At 34.3% G+C, this 26,904-nt stretch overlaps 1 protein-coding gene across 3 annotated transcripts in view; it reads right to left on the bottom strand.

Annotated features, from left to right (window-relative positions):
* The window catches only part of TppII (Tripeptidyl-peptidase II), a 583,232-nt gene that overhangs the window by 453,763 nt on the left and 102,565 nt on the right, over nt 1-26,904 (bottom strand). For all 3 annotated transcript variants that reach the window (XM_090408276.1, XM_090408286.1, XM_090408295.1), the window contains 2 exons: nt 26,017-26,150; nt 23,541-23,638 (listed from right to left, as the gene is read on the bottom strand). In XM_090408276.1, the coding sequence (XP_090264402.1) occupies nt 23,541-23,638; nt 26,017-26,150 (232 nt within the window). The remainder of the gene's footprint in view (nt 1-23,540; nt 23,639-26,016; nt 26,151-26,904) is intronic.

The following is a 26,904-nucleotide window of genomic DNA, read 5'->3' as shown; positions in this document are numbered from 1 at the left end:
AGGTAACTACCCAGATACTGAACAAACGAGGCGGGCAATTTGGGATTTAGCTGACCAAATTGTATTATTCTTGGCTTAAACCACTATATAAAATGATGGTACAACATGACAGAATTTCATGCTGGATGGGGCGTCACCCAATTTAAAAGGGGCCCCCGTTGTTTTCGTAAAGGAACAAGGACGAACATTAAAAAAACAGACCTACTGGAACAAATCCTAAAACATACCCCCAACTCAACATCAACAGAGTTCGAGATCAGTACTATCAACATAAGAAATCTGAATGGGAAAGAAATGGAACCAGCTGACGAACTGGAGAAGTTCCAGATCGACATAATAAGGATGACCTAAACAAAAAAGACAAAAACTGGCGAGATCTTTCTCAGCAATAAATACAAAATGTTATATTCAGGTATGACAATCAAGGAAAAGAAGGAGTAGCCATACTATTCAACACTAAATATGACGCTAATCTTCTTGAATGGCAGGTAATTTCAAGTAGAGTGACGTGGGCAAATATCAGAATGGGAAACTGGACAATGAGATTTATTTGTGCCTATAGTCACAAATAAATGCAACCTTCCCACAGAAGGTTGCACTAAGTAGAAGTTGGGGAATTTTTTGAGGCTTTACAGAAAGCAACTGACACAATGAAAAATGAAAACTTGTTCCTTGTTGGGGGATCTGAATAGCAGAGTAGGAAATGATTGTCAGACAAAAATATTTTGGAAAAATTTGGAGAAAAGAGCAAAGCTAACAATAATGGCAAATACCTGTTGGATTTCTGTTCAGGACAGGGACTGGTTATTACTAACACAATGTTCCAACACAAAAATGTGCACAAATTCACATTGAGAGAACAGGCAAGGAATAAGAAAAGTCTCATTGACTATGTTATTATTGATAGTGATGTTTTCTTACTGAAGCAAGAGATTAAAGTGTACAGAGGATAAAATTGAATTTCATATTGAAAAGAAGAACATATAAGAAAGTTTTAAAGCAAATAAAAGTTGAGAAGCTCTCAGTTAAATGTAGATTAAAATACATAAACATTATTCAAGAAAAAATGTTTGAGAGTAGTTTGAAAATAGAAACTAAACCTTGGAGATTCAATGGCAAGAATCCTGAAGAAAACATCTATTCATTCAACCAAAGAGGAATATGGCGAGGTTGTCTCCAATGATAGAAAAACCAATGATTGTCTCCAATGATTACAACTCCATGATGGATACAGGAAGTTAAAGAGCCAGCGAAGGAAAAGAAAAAAGGATATCAAAATTTCCCGGCAAATAAGTTAGCTTGTGCTCATAAAGACAAATGTACAAAAGTTAAACACTGTGCAAAACTAACTAAACAAAAATCATGGGAAGACTTTGGTAACAAAATAGAAAATAAATATCAAGAAAGTGGCAAAATATTCTGGAGGTTGTTGAAGAAGCTCAAAAATGGAGGAAAGAGTACTATAAAAGAAATAAGAGATGACAACGGTGATATGAAAACTGGAGAAAGATATCCTCGGTGTATGGAGTAACTACGTCGAAAAATTGCTACATGAAACAATCAGTGACAGCACAGTGGTAAAAAACGCTGAACAGCAAGCAATCAGGAATACATATCCATACGTGAAGTAGAAAACGCCATCATTTACAGTGAGTGCACTGCAAGCCACTGTAAGACATGCATGATTTCTCAAGTATACTTGAGAAATGGTTGGGAAGGATTGTGGAAAGGATCAGATTTTCTCTTATGAGAAATAGTTGACAAATCATAGGAATATAACAAAGATCTGTATTTAAGTTTTATAGATCTGGAAAAGGCATATGATAAAGTGCCAAGAGAAAAGCTATTCGGAATGCTATAGTTGCGGTATGGTGTCAATGGAGCATTATATCATCATCATCAAATTCCTGCCATGTACCCTCAAGGGGTGTACAGGATATGACAGTACTACATGAAAAATTTACATCATTACTAACTTCCTATCTACAATTTTCCTCCAAATCAGTCTGTTACTTGTCAAGACTCCAACATTATCAGATCTTATATTTCTATCGTCTAAGGCACTTCGTAACGTATCAATCCACCTATATCTTGGTCTTCCTCTGGGTCGTTTTCCTGCCAACCTGGCAGAGAACACTTGTTTTGCTAATCTTTCCTCTCCCATTCTATTCAAGTGACCATACCACCTGAGATTAGCTCTGCTGATGCATTCCTGGATACTGACAATGTCAAGTTCTTTCCTAATATCCTCATTTTTAATATGATATTGCCACTGATGCCATCTGTTCACGCCTCTAATCTTTCTCAGGACTCTCATTTCTGCGGTCTCTAGTCTTTGGTCAAGTGTTTTACTTCTGACCCAGCTCTCAGATCCATAAGTTAAAACTGGTTTGAACACTGTCTTGTATACAGCTAATTTAGTGTTCCGACTAATTTCTCTCTTATTCCATATGAATTTATTCAATTGACTTCCCACTATACCAGCTTTGCTGATTCTGTTGTCTATTTCTATATTTAATTTACCATCTTCAGTAAAAATCGTGCCTAAGTAACTGAAATGTTTTACTTGTTCCACAGGTTCTCCATTCACAACACAGTTGACATTTTCAATGATTCTGCCTATTTTCATTGTCTTTGTCTTTTTATTGCTGACCTTCATACCATATCTATTACAACAGCTATTCAATTTAGTCAGAGAATCTTGCAGACTTGTAGCGGATTTATTTAGAAGTATAACATCATCCGCATAAAGCAAAGAGCTGACATTAACATCTCCAATTTTGATATCAGGTTTAATACCACTTTCCTTCATAATGTGATCCATATAGATAATGAATAACAGAGGGGATAATGTACATCCTCGTCTCACACCAGATTTAACATTAAACCATCTTCCTTTACTTCCTTCAATTCTAACTGCTGACTTACAACTCAAATAAAGACTAAGTATTGCTTGATACAATGCCCTATTGACACCATATAACTTCAGCATATTGAATAGCTTCTCTCTTGACACCTTGTCATATGCCTTTTCCAAATCGACAAAACTTAAATACAGATCTTTGTTATATTCCCATGCTTTCTCTACTATTTGTCATAAAGTGAAGATTTGATCCTGACAGCCTCTATTTGGCCTGAATCCAGCTTGTTCTTCACCAAGCTTTTCTTCCACAATTCTTCTAAACCATTTCTCAAGTATACTTGCATAGATCTTGCCAGGAACACTCAGTAGGGAAATACCTCTGTAATTCTCACATTCAGTTTTATTTCCCTTTTTATATATGGGTACTATGAGAGCTCTACTCCAATCATCGGGAATTCGTCCCTCAGTCCAGGCTTTCTGAACTATGCAGTGCAGCCACTGTAAGACTTTTATACCACCATACTTCAGCATTTCTGGTCAAATATCATCTACTCCTGCTGCCTTTCCACATTTCAAGCTTTTGATGGCTTTTTCTACTTCAAGTATGGATATGTATTCCTGACTGCATGCCTGGTCAGTGTTTTTTATCACTGTGCTGTCATCACTGCTTGTTTCATTTAGCAGTTTTTCAAAGTAATTACTCCATACTTCAAGGATATCTTTTTCTCCTGTTTTCATGTCACCTTTATCATCTCTAACTCCTTTTACACCACTCTTTCCTCCATTCCTAAGCTTCTTCAACAAACCTCCAGAATATTTTGCTACCTTCTGGATATTTATTTTCTATATTCTTGCCAAAGTCCTCCCATGACTTTTGTTTAGCTAGTTTTACACACTGTTTAGCTTCCTTACATTTGTCTCTGTATTCTGTAAGAGTAAAAGCTGACTTATTTGCCAGGAACTTGTGATATGCTTTCTTCTTTTCCTTCACTGCCTCTTTAACTTCCTGTGTCCACCAGGGAGTTCTGATTTTTTTATCCTTGCACACAACCTCACCACATGCCTCTCTGGCAGAATCAATCAATGTTTTCTTCAGAGTTTGCAAATGAATCTCCAAGGTTTGATTCCTGTTCTCAAACTCTTTCATTTTCTTTTCAATAATCTTTCTGTATTTTAGTCTACAGTTCACATCTGAGAGCTGTTCAACTTTTATTCGCTTTAAAACTTTCTTACATCTTATTCTTTTCAATATGAAATTCAATTTTATTCTGCTCAAGACTAAATAGTGATCACTTCCAATTTCAAATCCTCTGTACACTCTGGTGTCCTGCACCAGGGAGAAAACATCTCTATCAACAATAACATAGTCAATGAGACTTTTCTTATTCCTAGCCTCTTCTCTCCATGTGAATTTGTGCACATTTTTATGTTGGAACATGGTGTTAGTAATAACCAGTCCATGTCCTGAGCAGAAATCCAACAGATATTTGCCATTATTATTAGCTTTGCTCTTTTCTCCAAATTTTCCCAAAATATTTTTATGTGTCTCACAATCATTTCCTACTCTGCTATTTAGATCCCCAACAAGGACAACTTTTCCTTTTTCATTGTGTCAGTTGCTTTTTCTAAAGCATCGAAAAATTCCTCCACTTCTACCTTAATAGAACCTTCTGTGGGACCATAGGCACAAATAAGTCTCATTGTTCAGTTCCCCATTCTCATATTTGCCCACATTACTCTACTTGAGACTGATTGCCATTCAAGAAGATTAGCCTCATATTTTGTGTTGAATACTATGGCTACTCCTTCTTTTCCTTGATTGTCATTGCCTGAATATAACATTTTGTATTTATTGCTTAGAAAGATCTAACCAGTTTTGGTGTTTTTTGTTTCAGTCACCCCTATTATGTCGATCTGGTACTTATCTAATTCCTCAGCTAGCTCCATTTCTTTGTCATTCAGGCTTCTTACGTTGATAGTACCGACCTTTAACTCTGGTGATGTTGAGTTGGGGTTTGTTTTCAGATTTCAGGGGTGCTTAAGGTCAAAGCTGTATAACTGAGAGGAGACCTCCACATAGCCTTTAAAGGAATGCGGAGAACCGACCAGGGCTTCTGACCTAATGTCCAATCCTCACCTTCTCATGGTACACCCTGTTGGGTATCTATTTTGATACTGAACGAACGAGGATGGGCTGGGAATTTGGGATTTAGCCGACCAAATTGTATTCTTATTGGTTAAACCAAAAAAAAAAAAAGAAAAAAAGAAAAAAAAAAAAGAAAAAAAAAATGATGGCATTATATCAAGCAATACTTATTCTTTATTTGAGTTGTAAGTTAGCAGTTAGAATTGAAGGAAATACAAAAAGATGGTTTATTGTTGAATCTGGTGTCAGACTAAGATGTACATTATTTCCTCTGTTATTCATCATCTATATCGATCACATTATGAAGAAAAGTGGTGTTAAACCTGATATCAAAATTGATTATGTTAATCTTAGCTCTTTGCTTTATGCAGATGTGTTATAGTTCTAAATAAATCTGCTAGAAGTCTGCAAGATTCCCTGGATAAATTGGATAACTGTTGTAATAGATATGGTATGAAGGTCAGCAATAACAAGACAAAGACAATGAAAATAGGCAGAAACATTGAAAATATCAACTGCATTGTGAATGGACAACCTACAGAACAAGTAAAACAGTTTAGCTACTTAGGCAAGATTTTTAGTGAAGACGTAAATTAAATATAGAAATAGACAACAAAATCAACAAAACTGGTATGGTAGGAAGTCAACTGAATAAATTTTTATGGAATAAGACAGAAATTAGTCTAAACACTAAATTAGCTGTAAACAAGAGTGTTCAAACCAATTTTAACTTACAGATCTGAGATCTGGATTAGAAATAAAACACTTGACCAAAAACTAGAGCCTGTAGATATGAGAATCCTGAGAAAGATTAGGGGCATGAACAGATGGCATTAATGGCAATATCATATTAAAACAGAGGATATAGGAGAGGAGGTAGTAGGGTTTTTTTCTCCCGGAAACTCGAGTTTTTCATTCCGCATACAGACAAATCGGCCTTTCAGAAAACACGCAATCTACAGACAAAAAATACAGCTGTGGTAGTGGTGGAGGTTGGCGGTAGATGGCGTTGATGGAGATGATTCGTAGTTGAGGTTCGGTGTAGTGGTTGAGACAGTTGTAGGTGTCCTCCCTCGATGAGTCTTTGGACTCCTTGTTGGTATCACAAATAATAATAATAATAATAGTGGGAAAGAGCATGACACTGTTAGCATCCAGGAATGTGTTAGCAGAGCTAATCTCAGGTGCTATGGTCACTTAAACAGAATGGGCGAGGAAAGATTAGCTAAACAAGTGTTCTTTGCCATGGTGACAAGAAATAGACCCAGAGGAAGACCAAGATATAGGTGAATTGATAAAGTAAATGGTAGAAGATAGAAATATAACATCTGATAATGTTGGAGTCTTGACAGGAAAGAGATTGATTTGGAGGAAAATTGCAGATAGGAAGATAGTAATGATGTAGATTTTTCATGTAGTACTATCATATCATGTACAACTGTTGAGGGTACGTGTCAGGAATTTGATGATGATATATTGAATTGTCATTCACTTTTTTTAATCTAAATTTTGTTAAATTTTGTATTTCAAATAATTTAATTTTAGTTGTGTCTTTAACTATACTCTCATTTGATTTTGTAACCATTTATGAGAGTAGTCTGAAAAGTTCTTGGCCTCGACCATAGATGACAACACTATTGGCAAGAATTTTTTTTCTAAGTTGGTACATCTTTCATAAGCATATATGTGAAATTGCAAGTGATTCTATCAAGTAGTTTGTTTTATACAGCTGTCTGAAGCAAAAGTGTTGTCTGTATCCCTTGAAATGGATAAAATTGATTATCATGCAGTTATAAAATTCTTTGTAAAAGAAGGTTTAACAGCAAAAGAAATTCATTCGAAGTTCTTAAAAGTTTATGGGCACTCTTCTCCTTCACTTTCAACAATTAAGAAATGGGCTGCCAAGTTTAAACGTGGCATACCAGCTTTGAGAAGATGATCCACGTAAAGGACATCCAAAAAGTGTAATAACACCAGAAATCATTGGTCAAGTGTACAATATGGTATTGGATGACCGGTGAGTCAAAGTGCATGAAACTGCTGAGACTATAGGCATTTCAAAAGAACGCGTAGGATATATTTTGCATGAAGAATTGCAAATGAAAAAGCTTTGGCAAGATGGGTGCCGCGCTTGCTCACAGCAGATCAAAAACGCACTCGCATGGAAATCTCTGAACAGTGCTTGGAGCATTTTAACTGAATAAAACTGATTTTGTGCATTGATTTATTACTATGGATGAGACTTGGATTCACCAGCACACACCAGAATCCAAACTGCAGTCAAAACAATGGACAAAAGCCAGTTTTATTCAGTTAAAACGCTTGGAGCATTTTAACTGAAGTTTCCATCAGCAGGAAAAGGTCATGGCATCGTTGTTTTGGGATGCTAAAGGCATTTTGTTTATTGATTATCTTGAAAAGGATAAAACAATAACTGTGTAATATTATTCCGATCTTTTCACCAGACTAGACGAAAAAATTCAAGAGAAAAGACCCAGTTCGCAGAAGAAAAAAAATCATCTTTCATCAGGACAATGGACATGCCCACAAAGGTGTTTTGGGAATGAGAAAATTAAAGAATCTGCACTATGAATTGTTGGAACATCTATCCTATTCCCCAGATTTATCTCCCTCTGACTTCTATTTCTTCCAAAAACTAAAACTCTTCCTTGCTGGTCAGCGTTTTTCTTCGAATTAAGAAGTGATTGCAGGTTTAGAGGGGTATTTTGCAGATCTTACTGAGAACCACTACAGGGACGGGAGCATCATTGGAATAAATGTATTAATCTTATGGGAGATTATGTTGAAAAATAAAAATAATTTTGAAATTATAAATTTGATTTTTCATTGTTAGGCCAAGAACTTTTCAGACCACCCTCATATATAGTAGTACTCTGGCATGTGGTTCAGCACTACAAATAGGATAAAAATTCCTTATTCTAGCTTCATCTTTTGATTATGCTGATGCACTGATGATGGCCGATTAATTTCTGGCCAAAATATTTACAATAATAAAAATTATTATTCTCTATTCTTGTGAATATGTGTATCTAATTAGCATTCTTCACACAATATTTATTATATGATAACTAAATACTTAAGGAACTGACAGCGTACACAAGAAATATAAATTACTATCATCCATCCACGGAAATTCCATCTCATGCAAGGCCCACCATTACGGCAAACTGAAGCTGAAGTTATCTAGACAACTGAATCGTCTGACCTTCCTAAAATGCTGCTGGGATAATCAGGTAATCCTAAATTGTGTAAATAAGCACCGTTTCGTTTCACAGAAAGCTCTCCGTATCTACAACCGGGCTAGACAGGCTTTACTTCAGGAACAAATTAACGCTACCTGATGGAACCTTGGTTTTCTCAGTTTATAGAAAACCAACCCATACAGGCAGATACATTCACCAACAATCCCACCACCCCCCTTCACAACAATATGGAGTTATTAAGACACTATTCAACAGGGCAAAACTAATCTGTTCAAATGACCAAGCCCTAACTACTGAACTAAATCACATCCTTAACGCTTTCTCAGCCAATGGCTACCCACCAAAAAAAAACAAACAAAAAATACTAAAACCAGTTATCCACAACCCACCTACCCCCTCTTCACAAAAAAGATTACTTTAAATCGATCACCATTCCCTACATCCGAGGCACCTCGGAAAAAATCAACAAAATCCTAAAAAAACATGACTTGACCTCTTGTTACAGACCATATAGAAAATTGGCATCCCTTATCCGCTCCACTAAAGACCAACCACTTCTCCTAGACCTACCTGGTGTATACCAGGTCCCTTGCAGCAGTAAATTGTCAGGCAGGACAGCAAATATCAGAATCTCAGAACACGACTACATCCGATTTCACCAGTACAGCCACTCTGGGCTTGCAGACCATGCTCGGGATACTCGCCACAGAATAAGGTGGAAGAAAGCCACAGTAATACACCGCAGCAAGTTTAAATATGAAAGACTATTCATGGAATCAACCTCAGCCCTTAGGAACATGCCAGCCCTCAACAAAGTTGAACATGAGCCTGCCCCAAATTTGGGAAACATATATCAGAAGAACTTCAGCCCAAAGGCCAAGAACACCTTAAATAGCTTGCCAGGGGGCACCATCAAGACTTTAGGAAAATGGTAGCTTCCTTGCTTCGTTTCTCATTTGCTGTTATGTCGTACTTGCGTGCACGTCTTTATCTTAAGTTCCCATGAAGATGGCAACGTGACGTTTCCGAAATATCAGAAAGTATATATTAAAGTTGATCTAATTTATATTTCTAGTGTATGCTGTCAATTCCTTAAGTATTTAGTTATCATGTTTAACCAGTGTATAAGCCTTTCCAAGAAATATTTATTATATCTTTCTCTTCTTGAACTAATAAACTTTACTATGTCATAAGTGCAATTAAAAATCATTATGATTTAGGTTTTATTAAAATGATGCTTTATATACAGTTTTGATTCCATTCCTATAAAAGCAGTGGGCAATACTGAAATTCTGCAATCAAGTTTAAATTCAGTGCTCCAAAATTTGTGAAATTTTAAAACTGATTACAAACATCAACCTCTGGCCCACCCTATGTGCACACATGCACAGACACAGTCAGTTGAGTTTGCAGTCTAGTCTAAATGAGAATGCAACTAATAGTTTGCTTCCATTGTCATTTAGACCTAGTTTTAGTGGAAATGTGTTTTTCATTGCAATACAACTCTGGATTAAAATAAGAATAGCATGCCTATAAATTAACGATGCAAGAAATTCTATTCTTGGTTTCATCCTTTATCCAAGTGTAAGCAAACAAATTTTGTGCCTGAAGTAACTTCCCTATTGGGCTACTTATATACAGAGGCTAATGACTTCACATCGATTGCCTTAGTATCCCATAATGCAATGCATTATGGGAAGGACCAATGCATAGTGCATTGGCACATAATGGGAATACATTATGGGAAAGGCTAATGCATAGTGCATTGGGAACATAACGTATAGCATTATACATCTGTAAGGATAAGTGCATTACATTATGGGATATTAAAGCAATTGATGTGAAGTCATTAGCTTCTATATACAAGCAGTCCAGTTGTGAAGTTACTTCACACACAAACTTTGTTTGCATACACTTAGATAAAGGATGAAACCACGAATAGAGTTTCTTGGCATCTTTAATTTATAGTATAACCAAATAAAAAAACTTACAAACAAATATCATGCCTAGTATAATTTATTCTGTAACCAAGCAAAAATTAAAAAAATAAATAAATAATAAGAAACAGCTCTCTCTAATTCTAATCCAGAATATTTTAATAATATAGCAACACACTACTTTCCAACTTGAATACAAAAAATATGATTTCTGCATTGAGTTGGTTTTCATCTCCATAGGTCTAGCTTCCGCTGATGAGAATTATAAAACGGAAAAAACATGCATGATAAACATAGTACAGTAAAGTCTCGATTTAACGGACTATTAGGGGCTAAGGGTTGTCCGTAAAATCGAAAGTTCGTTAAATCGTGAATCTTAGGAACAGTATTGAAAATAAAACACTTTCGGTGGTATAGTATTAATATATTTTAATGAGAACATTTTTATGTAAATACCATTTTACTGAGAATTGGGCTTTAAAAAAGCATCAAGTTTCAGTTGCATTCCACTTTTATACTGTTCCTTAATAATTAACAATCGAAATTGCCGAAAATGTTCGTAATAAGCAATCGCCTCTGGATCTGAAGATGTGCCTATGAACGAGATGATGTCGTTCATGTGTTCTCTACCCGATAGTTTCCGACCAGCTGGAACCGCTTCCTCTTCCTCGTTATCAACCTCCTGATTGCCCCGTAGAACATCTTCAGCAACCTTTTCCTGGCTGAGAATTTGGTAGCTTGGGTCGCCCTCGTCAATTTCTAGTCATTGTTCAATGTCATTTTCACTGACATTATCACCAGCTCGCATCAAAGTTTCACGGAAATCAGAGGTTTCAAAACCTCTGAAATCGTATTCTGGTTCACTTCCATTCAGTAACTTGGTCCAGCCATTAACTAATATTGTAGTCTTTATCTCCTTCCAAGAGGCAGCAAAATTAAAGATGGTGGACTTGATGTTATATGAAAGCAAATTTTGAAACATCCTGGCTCCTCTTGTATCTTCTTATCCCCATAAAGTTTACAAACATGAGCAACAGATGAACCACTTTCCAACTTATTAACTCAAGTTTCTGTGTTATCGTCAAGTTTTGTTTTCTTTTAACCCCAGACACATTAACTGATATTAATGATGATTAATAACGGTTTAAGTAAAAATTACTCCAGCAGCAGCCTAAACACCATGTGTTTTGCGCTAGCAATGCTACTGATACTAATATACAGATGCTACCGAACCAAAGCACATGCACGCACGTGAACTATAAGGAGTACGCACGAAATATCATGAATATACACAAATGTATCCAAAGACGCAATTTATAAACACTGGTGATCGCTTCCGATTAATCATTGTATTATTTATTTTTTTTATTAATTATTTCATTATTTGTATTTATTTGTCAAATTATGTCAGTTAAATCTGAAGTCCGTTGAATCAGAGTCCGTTAAATCGAGAGTTTACTGTATTCAATACTATAATGGATATCTGAAATCTCATGAGTCTGGTCTTGCACAGCATAGCACTGATACAACACAGTAGTATCCTGTGGAATAAAGGTCATTTTCTCCATAGAAGCAGTTTTAAATATGAATGTCTCTTCAAAAAAAAAAAAATAGTCTCTCTTTTCCAAACGTTATTTGGGATATTCATATCTTATATCAAGATATATTTTACACATACACACACAAATTCTCCATTTACATAGCAGATTGGCTCCAGAAAAATCTGTGTAAATGAAAACCGCGTAAAAAAGAATACAATGCATATGAAAAAATAGAAGAATGGTTCCAGATGTGAAAACTCAATACGAACAAGTTATTTTCAAACAAAACATATGAAAATCATTAAATAAAATGCTATTTACTTTTAATGGAATGTTTTTTTTATTTTAAATACATATTTAAAGTATATACATATGTTTCTTTTTAAAGAAAACATTCTAATAAAAAAGAAATTCGAAAAAGGCTCAAATACAGCCACGCATATGGTTATTAGTTATTAAATTTTATTTGCAGTCGCTTTCTGAAAGTAGCGCATTCTTTTGTGTGAGATTGGAATAAAATCACTTCCATCATTTGAAACACTGGCCTTCTTGTTTGTACTGCAATGGCGAAACGTTTTCTTCAGTAAAAAGAACTAAATTAGTACTAATTTCCAATAATTCTGAAAGTCGATTTTTTTTTTACCATGAATGCTGTAATTAATCATTGATATCCTGTTTTGACTAGATCTTTGTATAATTCTTCATATCGCACCATACATGACTTCAGTTCACATTTAAACTGTTCAGCTAATTCAGTATTTGGATCATGTGTAAGAAAATGATTTTGCAATTTACTAGCCATTTGAAGCCATTCTTTAATTAATCTTGCATTGAGTGGAATTTCTTCATCATCACTTTTTTCCCTTTTTACACATTTTGGCCAAGTAGCTTTCCAGCATGCATTTAAAGTTGATGGTTTCAATTCTGATAATGCCAACTTAACAAATATGATGCAATCCAAAATAGAAAATTTCTTCTACACATCAATAACTGCCAGCAGATTATTCTTATCTAGTTTATCCAAAATGTATTGGGATGTTCTTCTTATGTAGTAAGTTTTGAAGGTAGCGATCACACACTGGTCTAGTGGTTGTATTAGGTGGTAGAAAACAAAATTCCACATTTGGGTGTTCTAAAACAGGATAGCCAGGCGCATTATCTATAATCAATAAACTTTAAATTCCAGATTTTTTTTTTCCCTACCAATTAGCGTTTAACTTCTGGAACAAAACATTGAACCATTCATTAAAAATTTCTTTTGCAACCCAACCTTTTTTGTTTGCCTTCCAGTGCACTGGAAGGCAAACACAAGACGCGTAACCATTTCGAATTGTAAACAAGAAATGACTGTTTAGCAAACAGCTTTATTTAGGTGGGCCTCCTGTAATGGACCAACTTAACTTCGATGAATCAGCATTGCACTTTCTGCTTCCAGGAACCAACAGCAAGTGAATATAAAGAATCATCTGTTGGCTTAACTCCGGGGAATCGTAACTACAAAAATTTATTTTTTTTTTGTCGCCACAATTGTCTACATTCTGTAGCTTAGAGTAATCCCTGAATTTAAAACATCGAGGGAGTCCCCCAAAATTCAAGTACATATGAATATATGTAGCTAGAACAGTACATATATTCATATGTACCGTTCTAGGAAATGATAATTATAATGGAAATACCCTATTTAACAGAACTGAACTCAAACAAAATTTTAAAAATAAGCACCATTTGAACTGTGTTAAATCAAAATATTCCATGTGAAAATAGAATTGCTTTTGTTTTCTAAATTGTGTAAAAAGAAAGTTATGTAAAAAGAGAATTAGCTGTATATTATTTCTCTAGTCAGAGAAACTTTTCAATGGTAAACTGATTGTTGTATTTATCTTGTATTCCTGGTTATTTGAATTGCTTGCTGTTCCACACACACACACACGCTGACAATGTGCTTTAATTTCAATACAAAATATTTGTGCAACTTCATTCAAGTTTATTACTGTGTGTATCATGTGTTTTTTCTAGCTGATCATTATGCTACAGGTACTTTTAAAGCTTCAACTTTAATAAAGGTCAAAGCTAATCTTGGTAGTGATCTCATAATGCATAGCAACATACGCATCCCAGAGGCTTTGCATTTTAGAATAGCAGAGCAATGTGATATGAAGCCATCTACCTCCACTCACAAGGAGCCAATCTTGAATATATTTCATGTACAAAGTTTGTTTGCTCATGCTTGAGGAAAGGATATATATTACTGCATAGTTTCTTACAAGGAATAGAAATATAATCAGATAGCTCAGTAGGCATGTATTATTTTTATTGGTAAGTGAAGAGTGTTTAAAGAGAAACAATGTATAAAATAAGTTACACAATGATGTATAAATGTGTTGGAGTTCAAAGGAGATCAATGCACAATATATGATCCTCTTAAGCAGGATCCCCCTACTCTCTCACCTCCATATGGTGAACTGAGCAACCAAGTATAAGACTGAGTACTAACCCTAGTGGGACACTTGATCAGGTACAAACAAGAGAAAAGAGACTTAGTGCAAGTTTGAAGGCTCAAGGCAGAAGCTCCATGACCAAACAAGGCTGTAGATGGTCAGTATCAACCCAGCTGACCATTTTCTTACTCCTAAGTCTCAAAAAAGAAGTAATCAGATTATCACTCTGGACAACAACTCAAACAGGTTAACAGATATGAGCAGGACAAGATAAAAAAAGAATGAAAATAACCAAGAATATCTGAATGTTGCCATTTGGAATGTCAGGAGTATCCATCACAAATAGATCTAGACAAAAACAATATAAAGAAATATCAAATTAACAGAAATAAAGAAAAACAAAAGAGTTCGGATGAAACAGATAATTACATTTATATCTATAGTTGAGTCGTAAAGAAACAATGAGCAAAAAGCAGGAGTAGTAATGATTTTTATTCACAAATCAATTTTAAAAAATCACACATTACAAATACTGAAGTGAGAGAATTCTAGAACTAAGATTACAAATAAGTCATGACTTCCTGATTATTATTAGTGTCTATGCCTTAGAAGAAGGAAGATAACAATGCCTTTTATTCAAATAAAAAAAAAAAAAAAGATAAAATAAACCCAAGTGAATAATGGGAATTTTAATGACAGAGTAGGGAGCATTCCACTTGGTACGAATATTGGAACAAATGGTGAAACTACATGCAATAGAAATGGATACAGACTTAAGGGTTTTTCACACATAATAAAAATTACTAATACTTTTTTCAACCATAAAGACTGCCATAAATTCACCTGGGAAACAAGAAACCTAAAAAGTATAACAGACTACATTAACAGCTAATAGGAAAAGAGCTAATATAATACTAGATAGCTGGCTATTTAGAAGTGCAGAAATAGAATCTGATCATTATCTTTTACTAAAATAATCCTAATAGTTACTGAAATAATGCTGGATTTAATATCCACTTGATTTATATAAATGATCATCATTACAAGGAAAATTAAAAATAAACCCAAGATGGTTTAAAATTAACCAAATCAATGCAAAGATCTAGAGAGAAACAATGGAATCTTTACGAGTTCAGCTACTGGATAACAAAACTATTAATTAACTTGAAATTAAAGATACCAAGAAATTATATACTTGGTTTAATCCTTTATCCAAGTGTAAGTAAACACGTTTTAGCCTGAACTATTTTCAGGACTGTGGCAACTCATAAAAAAAGCTAACGACTTCACATCACTTGCCTTAGTATCCCATAATGAAAAGCAAATCTCCTTGCAGACATATGATGCTATGCATTTGGGAAGGGTCACTACCCAGACTGGTTTCGATCTTTATTGAGGTCTCATCACTATTTTATGCTAATCACCCAGAGGTGATTAGTATCACTTCTGGGTCTGGCTCCCACTGTTGGTGATTAGTATAAAAAATTATGAGACCTCAATAAAGGTCAAAACCGGTCTGGGTAGTGACCCTACCATAATGCACAGCATTAGACATGTCTGCAAAGAGATGTGCTTTGCATTATGGGATGATAAGGTAAGTGATGTGAAGTCATTAGCTTTTTTATAGGAGTTGCCCTAGTCCTGAAAATAGTTCAGGGGCAAACTTGTTTGCTTACAATTGAATAAAGGATTAAACCAAGTATATAATTTCTTGGTATCTTTAATTTATGGTATAACCAAGTGGAAAAACTATTAACTATCTTTATCTGCAAAAAAAAGAGAAAATGATGATATAGAGATAGATCATTTTAAAAATATATTATTGAATGCAGCAACAAATACCTTGGAACGAAAAGTAAATGGAAGAGAATGGGAATAAGAAACTTGGATGAAAACATCCAATCAATAATCAAAGACATGAAAGAAGAATACGAAGGGGAAATGGAAAGTTTTGATAAACACCTAGAGCAAAAATGATATTAAAGCAACTGATATAACCACAAGAAAGAACATACGAGAATATAAGAATATAAGTTACCTTCATAACTCTGCTGCTAGTATGTTCTTTCTTGTGGTTATACCAGTTGCTTTAATATCATGTTTATTCTAGATGTTTATCAGAACTTTTCACCCCTCCCCCATATAAACAATGGATAAATACAAAATCACTAGAAGCAGTAATTTATTATTATTATAATTGCACCCTCCACAGAGTTGGCAGACTCATCATGGGAGGTTAATTCAAATGACAACATATTTATCATACCTAATCTTAAAATCCTTAACACTTCTTACATTAATACAGTCTGGTAATGGATTCCATTCAGTGACAATTCTCCATGTAAAAAATCTACTCCTCACACACCTCTTCACCACTCTCTTACATAACTTCCAGGTATGACCTCTGATTTTTACCCTCTCACCTTCTGCACTTTTTATAATCTAATTTGGATTAATCTGATAAAATCCTCTCACCAACTTCAATGTTTCTATCATATCACCTCTATTCCTCCTATCTGCCAAACTCTGCAATCCACATTTTTTCAACCTTTCTCCATAGTAAGCAATTCAAAGTCCTGATATTAAAGCAACTGTCACCACATCACACTGAAAACCAGGTGACCAGATTTGAGCACAACAGTACAAGTGTGGTCTGATTAGTGCTTTATACAGTAGTACAACCACTTCCTTATCCCTACATGTCAGAGTACTTCTTATCATAGCAGCACTACGATGTGCAGCCTTTGTAACACTAGCAATATGCCCTCGAAACTTCAGTCTACTACGATCAACCATCACTCCCAAATCTCTAATCACATCCACTTCCTGCAGTACAGCACCATCGATATAGTACACAGCCTTATACAGCCTTGCACTCCAAAATGCAACACCTTGCACTTATTGATATCAAAACTGCAACCCCAATTCCTTCGTCCAAGTAAAAAGTATATTCAAATCTTCCTGAAGGGAATTAACATCAACAGTGCTACTAATAATTCTTCTCAATTTTGCATCATCAGAAAACAACTGAAGATCCCCAGTCAGTCCACGTGATATATCGCTTACGAACAAGTTAAACAGTGGGGGGGGGGGGCAAGAACAGAACCCTGGAGCATGCCACTCGTTACCCTCATTTTTTGAGACACTGCTGGTATCATTCAGAGCCAATCTCTGATCCATCTAAACAATATGCTATCTATTCCAATCCTCCCAACTTGTAAGCAACTTATCATGTAGTAAACTGTCAAACAAAGCTTGCATAGTCGAAGAATATCACTGTATATGATTCTCCCTTATCTAACACAATTATTATCCTATCATAAAATGAAAATAAATTGCTAAAACAGGACCTACCCTTTACAAATCCATGCTGACCATCATGAAGAATGCTATGTTCCATCAACCCAATCCTATATTCTATTCCTAACCAATCTCTCCAACATCCTGACCAAAACCACAGTTATACAGACTAGTCTATAATTGGAAACTTCTGTCCTAGAACCATGCTGGTGGAGTGGTAATATTTTGCTTTCTTTCCACTTCTTAGGAATCCTAACCATTGCAAGACTTTCATTAAATAACCAGGTCAAGGGCATAGCCAACTCTGGTGCACATTCCTTAAGAATACATGGTGATGTTATTCTTTCACACAGCCTTATTTGCATCTAACCCAACTAACTCTTGATACACCTCTGGTTCTTTCACTTCCAGTTCTCCTAATACTTGCCTCCCTTCTATATAATTGGAAACTTCTGTCCTAGAACCATGCTCGTGGAGTGGTAATATTTTGCTTTCTTTCCACTTCTTAGGAATCCTAACCACTGCAAAACTTTCATTAAATAACCAGGTCAAGGGCATAGCCATCTCTGGTGCACATTCCTTAAGAATACATGGTCATGTTATTCTTTCACACAGCCTTATTAACATCTAACCCAACTAACTCTTGATACACCTCTGATTCTTTCACTTCCAGTTCTCCTAATACTTGCCTCCCTCCCTTCTATATATTGCATTGCATCATTTACACCAGTATGATATATGCCGAGCACAACAGTACAATTGTGGTCTGGCCAGTGTTTTATACAGTAGTACAACTACTTCCTTATCCCTACATGTCAGAGTACTTCTTATCATAGCAGCACTAATGTGCAGCTATGATAAGACGCACATATTCAATAATTCTACTATATCCTTTGCAACTGTTATTCTGCTGCCATGACTATCTACCAGTGTCAACCTGTCATAATTATTCTTTTTCTTGCTTGCCATATAGTGGAAAAATTCCCTTGAATTAACCTTGACTTGACCAGCCAACCTCCTCTCACACTGCACATTTTCTTTCTTTACCATGCTTGTCACCTTTCTAGCTTGCATTTGATACTCTTCATGGATCTGATCACCACCAATTGTCTTGTATCTCTTTCAGAGCATTTTCTTTTCCAGCACAGCATGCTTGTTTGATTTCACTGTTCATCAATTTCACTCCTACTCTATTTACTCGCTTAACACTTGGTATGCAGTTAGATATTGCTTTTGTCAAACACTGCCTTGTAAGTTTCCATGCACTGTCAACATTTTATATGCTCAGCTCATCTACCCAAAGTACTGATGCTAACTGATTACAGAGTTTCCTATAATCACCCACTTTATACTTCCACATATATCCATTTCTGCAGTAACCTTTTCTTGTTTCATCACTGCCCAAATAAGCACTTCATGATCGCTCTCACCAACAGTTTATTAACAACTAGATCTTGTAAAGTTATCATCAAATCCAAAACATTATAGGCTCAAGTTGCTTCAGTCACATGCTGCTTAAGATATTTATTTCTCAGAAATTCAACAAACTTACTCTTCTTGTTTAGATCTTAATTAAAGGCATGCAAAAAGGTGAACATCAGGATCACCTTTTTTACATGCCAAACTAATTTGCCTAATCCTTTCACAATCAGTATTCTCTACATTCCCTGGCCTATAACAGCATCCTATCAGATATACTAACCTGTTTATTTCAACTTCAACCACACAGATTCAAAATCTGTGCATGCACTATCAAATTCCACACTTTGAGGACACAATTCCTCTGCGATCATTAACACCACTCCCCCCTCTTTTCACATTGCTATCCTTCCGAAAAATTATATATCCTTCTAATTCTATTCCTGACATCACATCCCCCCCCCCTCAGACATTTCTACCTCCAACATGATATCCTCCTCAGACAACCATATTTCACTTATTTCAATTATCTTGGCCATACTGACTCAATCAATGAAACAAACTCAGCTCTTTTGTTTCGAATGCACCTTACAATTGTGTACAAACATAACAATCCCTGTTTCCTTAAGGCCATTCTATCAGCACCAGCATTTTCTATTCTAGCTGCTATACCACGCCTTTCTCTTTGGTATGACCACTCCCTTCCCTAATCCTGACTCTGTTTTCCATTTCTACATGTCTCATCCTCTCCCTTGTTGCATTCAGTCACCTTGTGCTGCTGTATCCACATCTTCAACCCCATATCCATCTTCCTCCTGTCATACAATCCATTTAGTTGTGCTAACCTAATTGAGAAGTAGACTCTGATTATTTACTACATTAACTTCTTGACTCTGTGCCTTCTCAGAAAACAATAGCTTTTCTGAATGCCCAATACCAAACCCATTGAAAGGTAATACATCAACTTGAAACCATTCCCACTTTCCTTCAAATTCACTCCACAGATTTACAAATTGAATCCCTTTTGTCTCACACAGCCATCTTACTATTCGTTATCTCTGCTCTCCTCAATTCACTGTTCTCATATCTGGGCAGCACGCCTACGACTTTTCCAACAATATTCTTTATCTGCTGCAACAACTTCCTCAAGTCTCTATCAACATTCTTTTTTCCCCAACTAAGTCATTTGTGTCCATAACTACCACTAAATTTGATGCCCAGTCTTTCCTTTTCTGCATCACTTATTTGCTTCATTGTTCCACCAGGAAAACGTTTTGTGCACTTTATTAGTCATCACACCTCTAATGATCGAGTCCCCATACAATGATAAACTATTCTTTGACTCTTTCTTCATAATACTAACTTCCTCCTTCTCATCAACTAATCTCTCCTTTAGATGTTTAATATCCTCTTCCAGATGTTTAATTTCACTTTTCATTTTCACTAACTCTTGCCTAAGCTCTTCTACAATGGCCCCGATACCTGCTCCCATTTCTAATCGCTCTAATCTATCAAGATTCTTTTCACATACGTTTATGTTTTCCTTCTTTTTGTTTACCCAAACAGTCCACAAATCTTTCACATTTTTCGGTGCATACATATAGCAATTATTGCAATGCATTCACTGCAAAAGATCCAAGGAGGAGCCAGATCTTTGTACAGAAGCCTTACATGTCACTGACATGCATTTCTTTATGGACGCCATTTTTCAGAAGCAAAAGCAATATGAACAACAAGTAGTAAAACACAAGTGTCCAACAACTGAAGAACACTTGTATCCAAACTGAAAAAAATGCAGTGCAATTCGCAAAAAAGCCACACTATACACTAATTAAAAATCATTTTTTAGCAGAACTCAAATCTATCGCTATACTCACTTGTGATACCTCTCAGAAATTAATTATAAGATTATAAAAGTGCAATAGCAAACGAAAGCATGCCAGAAAAAGAATAGAGAAACATGGGATCACTTCATAGCAAAATTAGAAAGAGACCTTACAGTGAAGAGATCAAATACAATACAAAATTCTAAGAAATAAGAATAAGGAGGTAAAAGAAAAAACAGTGAAACTTGAAATAATCAAAGAGAAAAACCTAGCTGGACTTCTTCCAAAACATACTGCAGGAGAGTAATGAAATGAAAAACTGATGTAATACTAACTGCTGCTGTGATGGCACAACAAATTTTAGTAAGGGACCCAAATACTAAATTTCAGTAAAATCCATCCAGCCAGTACGAACAAATAATGTCTGTGGAGGAACAAAACAAATTTAACAGGTAATCATGAAACACAAAATATATAACATAAAAAAAAATAAAAAAAAAAAAAAACATTATAAACACAATACATTCAGTACATACAATTTCAACTATTTAGGATAGTAGATGCACAAATGTAAGTGTTGTGCCAAATAAAATTTGTAGCTGGGTTGCTTAAGGAATGCTGAAAATTGACTGCAGCTTAGAATGAAATGGCAGTTTTGGTAGTTGATCAAACTTTATTTTGTACAAGTTAAACCAAAACAAAATGGTATAAGAAAATGACAGTGTCATGCATGATAATGTGTTGCTCAGTTAACCACACTCTGTTCCAGGAGGATTTATACAACCATACTCAAGAAGAGACAAACAAAATTGTGGAAGAAAAAGAGATGAACCAACTGAGTTCATTCTAAACAAGGGTTATTGGGATCAGGAAAAGGCATGTGATGAGAAAAAGTGCCAACAGCAAAACTGTTCAAAACACTACAATTATACAGTGTGATCAGGACATTTGTATTTTTTTTTTTTTTTATTCATTTCATCATTATACTGTATCTATTTTTGAGTTGTGAGTCAACAGTTAGCTGAGGAGGCACAGAAGATGGGATGATGTAAAATCAGGTGTAAGACACGAGTGCTCATTATCCTCATTGTTATTCATCATGTATATGGATCACATTATGAAGTAGCATTAAACCTCATACTGTTCATAATTGGAGTGTTAATTTCAGCTCTTTACTTCAAGCAGATGATGTTATAATCTTAAATAAATTCTGCATCTTTCATTTAAAAGTATAACATCAGTTGCATAAAGTAAAAGAGCTGAACATTTAATTAAATTGAAGTATCAAAACAAATTTGATATAAAAATGAGCATTAAAAACCAAATATGAAAATAGTCAAGAGCAGTGAAAACATCAGCTTCATTCAGAATATAAAAGCTGCAGAAAAAGTAAAATATTTCAGGCATATTATATTAGCAGAGTTATGCTACAAGAAACTGAAGAGGCAAGGGAACTTGGTGTATTGATGGATAAGAATTTAAAGTTCAAAGGTCACATAGCAAAAGTTGCAAATACAACTCAGAGGATAATTGGTATGTTGAAGCGAACCTTGACATGTAAAGATAAAGAAATAATTTTGCCTCTTTAAAAGGCTTTGATAAGACCACACTTGGATTACTGTGCACAGATTTGGTCTCCAGGGTTCCAAGGGGATAAAGAAGCTGTGGAAAGGGTGCAAAGAAGAGTTACAAAGATTATATATCTGAATTATGGGATTTAGATTATGAGGACAGATTGCGAGTATGTGGATTACAGACTCTGGTTAACAGGAGAAAGAGGGGTGATATGATAGAGGTCTATAAACTTTTGAATGGGTGTTATAGCATTTCAACTGATGAAATTTTTCGTTATATGGAAGGTGAGGAGAGAACACAGGGGGCATCCATGGAAGTTAAGGTTCTTCTCAGTCAAGAAAGAGTTAAGAGCTAGGTTTTTCTCCCAGAGAGAGCAGTGAGTGAGTGAGTGGAATAATTTGCCCTCATGGGTAGTGAGTGCATCTAGTGTGAATGAATTCAAGGGGTAGGTATAGGTATGATAGCTGGGTTGGGTAATTTACAGCCTCCCCCTCAATAAGTCCATGACTCCCTGGAGGTCTTAGATAATAATAATAATTTAGGCACAATTTTTAGTAAAGAAGGCAAGTTAAATCTGTATTAAAAATAGACAACAGAATAAACAAAGCTGGTATAGCAGGTAGTAGAGAAATTATATATTAAGGAAATTAATCAAAATACTAAACCAACTGTATATAAGGCAGTGTTCAATTTTAACCTATGTATCTGAAACCTGGAATAGAAATAGAATGGTTCATCAAAGAATAGAGACCACAGATATGCAAGTTCTGAGAAAAATTAGAAGTGAACAAATGACATCAATGTCAGAATCATATTAAAAACAAGGATATCAGGAAGGAACTTGACATCGTTAGCATTCAAGAATGTGTGAGCAGAAGGTAACTTAAATAAAATGGAAAGGTTAGCAAAACAGGTGTTTGATGACAGGATGGCAGGAAACATACCCAGAGGAAGACCAAGCTGTAAGTTAGGTTGATGTAGTTAGAAGTGTCTTGGTAGGAAAATGGTCAAAAGGAAGTTAATAATAACATGATATAATCATAATATCCTGTAAACTTCTTGATGTTACATATCAGGAATTTTTAATGATAATGCAAATTTGTAGCACAATCACAATTATACAATTCTAGTTTTGTGGATATCAAATTAGAAAGATAACAAAATCAAATCAAGAAGTGTGAACTGTTTCCATATTAAAATCAGGTGTAAGACAAATAGAAACAATTTTTATTTGGAGTATTAAAATAGTTGGAATTTTATAAAAAAAATACCTGACTTGCTGAGTGTTCCATACTGTTGGGTTTCAGAAAATGGTCCAAGTACTGTACAAGAAGCAAGATCCCCTTCTTCACTTGTATCTAATACAGTCCTAAAATTAAATCATAGCCTTTATACTAAGAAGGAAATAACTAAGAGTGCAATAATTATAAAATTTGCATGTACACATACAATTTCTTATTCAGTCATGTGCAATAAATTTACAGAATTACACCGTGTAAACTGCAATAACAGAAAAATAAAATAATTATTAAATATACCACACAATTCCATAAATTATAATAACTATGTTAATTAGTATTAAATAACTAATACAGCTCTAAAATTAAATAATTCATAAAGTCTTTATACTAATTCTTTGAGCTATGTAATAATGTTTTTATAACATAACCATATGTTACTCATGTAGTGCATGAAGGTAACAGAAAAGGCAGTGGGAATGGGTTTATACTCTCTGAATATAAACCATCCCACAAGATGATTTAATAGTTTAAGAAATCATTTTTCTTAATGTGATTTCTTAAACCAGTTGTAAAAAAATGAAAAAGTGCAGAGAGGTTAAGCATTAATACCTCTCCACACTGCTTCATGCACAAAATAACAGAAAAAAAAAATTACAATTGTGCAACAACAAAAGCAGAGTGAGTTACTAACCATTCACAATATTTAGATTATCAAGTCATAAGAATGGGTACTCATTATTCAAAATCTAAAGGCTTGCAAATGGTCACCAGAGGTATGGTAAGGATTTTTGTGAAATATCTGAGGTTTCATTTAAGCATTTTAATAATCAAATGTTATTTAATACTAGTTTCAGCTGGAAGAGGAAAAACAAGAAATAAAACTGGTTCAAATGGATTTCATTAGGCTTGTTTGGAATGACAGAGAATAATATGTAAGCTTTGCAATAAATTCATTTAATCATTAAATTAAAATATTAATTAGTTATTTATGCATTATGCACATTTTTTGGGAAATGGTGCCTTCAGATTTTTTTTTTCCATGCTAAAAGCTCTTTGAAAAGGTCTTTTCCTGTCAAAACATGCTATCATGGTATCATCATATCAAGTGTTGATTATGTAATTTAGCACAATCCAAATGCTGGTCATTCATTGACATTAAAAACCATTTACAAAAATATTTAACTAATTATCTTCTTTACCTGTGAAAGCATTCTAAGGAGTAAAATAACAGAAAGGGAGTAAGAAAGTAATAAAAAAATTAACAGGAAAAAAAAAAAGATTTTGCACACAAAACATTTCCAAAAAAAAAAAAAAAAAAATTTCTCATTATATTCTCTTTTCTGTGGGACTAGATGGCATTCAAGAATTAAATGATTTTTCACCAATTAGTTTGTGAAACTGACAAATTAAAGAATCAAAAACATTCTTGATTTTTGCAATCAAAATTGTTTTTTTTTAGTAAAAATTTTGCTTGTTATTATTTGGTTAACAAATACCTATATTTATTCTTCCTTTATAAACTATTTTATCAAGTGCACAACTTAACTGGCAAATTATGAAATAGAAAGGGAGGAAGGGTGAGCCTTAGCATTTCATAGCAAATTTTTATCTGCTGTTGCTTTGCTAAATGCATTTTTTTTCCCTTTAATTTCTTTTGTGTATGTGCATTCTTTGTATGTTGTGAGCATTCCGTAATTATTTTAAAAATTTTAAATTTCACATCACAAACTAGATGGACTCATATCGAGATAGGTGTTTTTTTTTTTTTTTTTTTTTTTTTTTTTTTTTTTATTCCTTCTGAAAACTTGATTTTTCACCTCTGAAAAGTAGAAGAATAGGCAACCATAGCAGATTATAAAAGTAACATAATATTAAATGTTTTTGGCAAAATAATGCTGGTCCAATTGGCAGACAATGCAAAAACTCAGTTAAAAATTTTACATATGCCAACAAGAACGTGGATCAGTTACAATTATGGAAATTCAAGCTTTTTTCTGCCATCTGGTGTATAGTTGAATAACAACCATTTCTAAGTTTAGTTTTGTCATTTCTAAAACTAATCCATGCTTGGGTTGGCATGAAACAATTTTGAATGAGGTTCTTCCCTTATTAAATTGACACAAATCACTCAAAGATATACATATGAGAGCATCTCCATATGCTGTTTTCATTAAACCAGATTTTCACTAATAGTTTTTACAATTTTAATTAAATTGTAATTTTAACTATGAAACAAAATTTAGATTACTGGCTCACAGCATGTTCATGCTATAACAACTAGCAGCCTGTGGTTATTATAGTATGAGCATATAACTTTCTTAAAACATGTATGGATACATCTGCATTATAATTGGCATGAAGATGACATCAAATATATATCCATTCCAGATGCTGCAAGAATAGACATATGTTATAGTACAGTTTTAAAATCACAAATAGCACTTTTATTTATTAAATAAACATCAAATCTAAAAGCAAGTTATTAAAAAATAAAATCTGAAGATACCTCCACATTGTTCCATCATGAAACACAATACAGTCATAGATAGGTCCAATGTCATTATATTTTTTTTCTAGAATAGTAAGAACCTCAATTTGTGCTTCTAATTCTTCAAGCTCTAGCCTTTTTTCAGGACTTAGCTGAAACAAAGTTTCAAATTATGGAGAAACTTAACCTTCAATGACTTAATTTTCAAATGACTATTACATAATGCCTCATTTTTAAATTATATCTAAATCTGTTCTTAATTGCTAAATTTCAATGTTAATTGGCACAAAAAATACAATACTGTGTGGAGAAGAAAAAATCCATATAATTCCAAAGCTAACCATTATAAGCAATCGATTATAACAAAGACAGATTGTTTATATATAATTCAACATGGAAGTATTCTTTAATTTTATTGAAGAAAATAAAATACTCATATGGCATTTAACAAACAGATATGTTTTATGAAATTTTATATATAAATATAAGTCTCAATACTTTATATTTATAGTGTAAAGACTTGAAATTGGAACATAATCTTTGACTTCATTTAATCTATGATTGACAGAAGATGAATTTCACATCTAACATTTGACTGCAAGTATCACAAAATTATACAGCAATACCTTACATAGTGTAGTTTTGAACAGTGAGGGTTTTGCTATAGCATGGTTTATGATTTTTGACAATTTAAAATGCTCTTAGTAATATTGCATTCTGTATTGCATTCCCAACATTCCAACTCTACTAAAGCAGTACCATAGTAATTTAGTATACCACAGTAATAGCTGCATCAATGTGACTTTAATATTATTTCAGCTTTGGAGCCGCAAAGTCATGGTCACTCTACAAAAATTTTTATTACATATGAGTACCCTTGTATATGCAATTAAGAATGGGAAGAGA

This window comes from Typopeltis vanoorti, chromosome 2 (genome assembly GCF_054136105.1).
Source record: "Typopeltis vanoorti isolate ZY-2024b chromosome 2, IOZ_Tvanoo_1.0, whole genome shotgun sequence".
NCBI lineage: Eukaryota > Metazoa > Arthropoda > Arachnida > Uropygi > Thelyphonidae > Typopeltis > Typopeltis vanoorti.
Note: the sequence above shows the minus strand (reverse complement) of the source record. Positions and strands in the feature narration are given on the sequence as shown.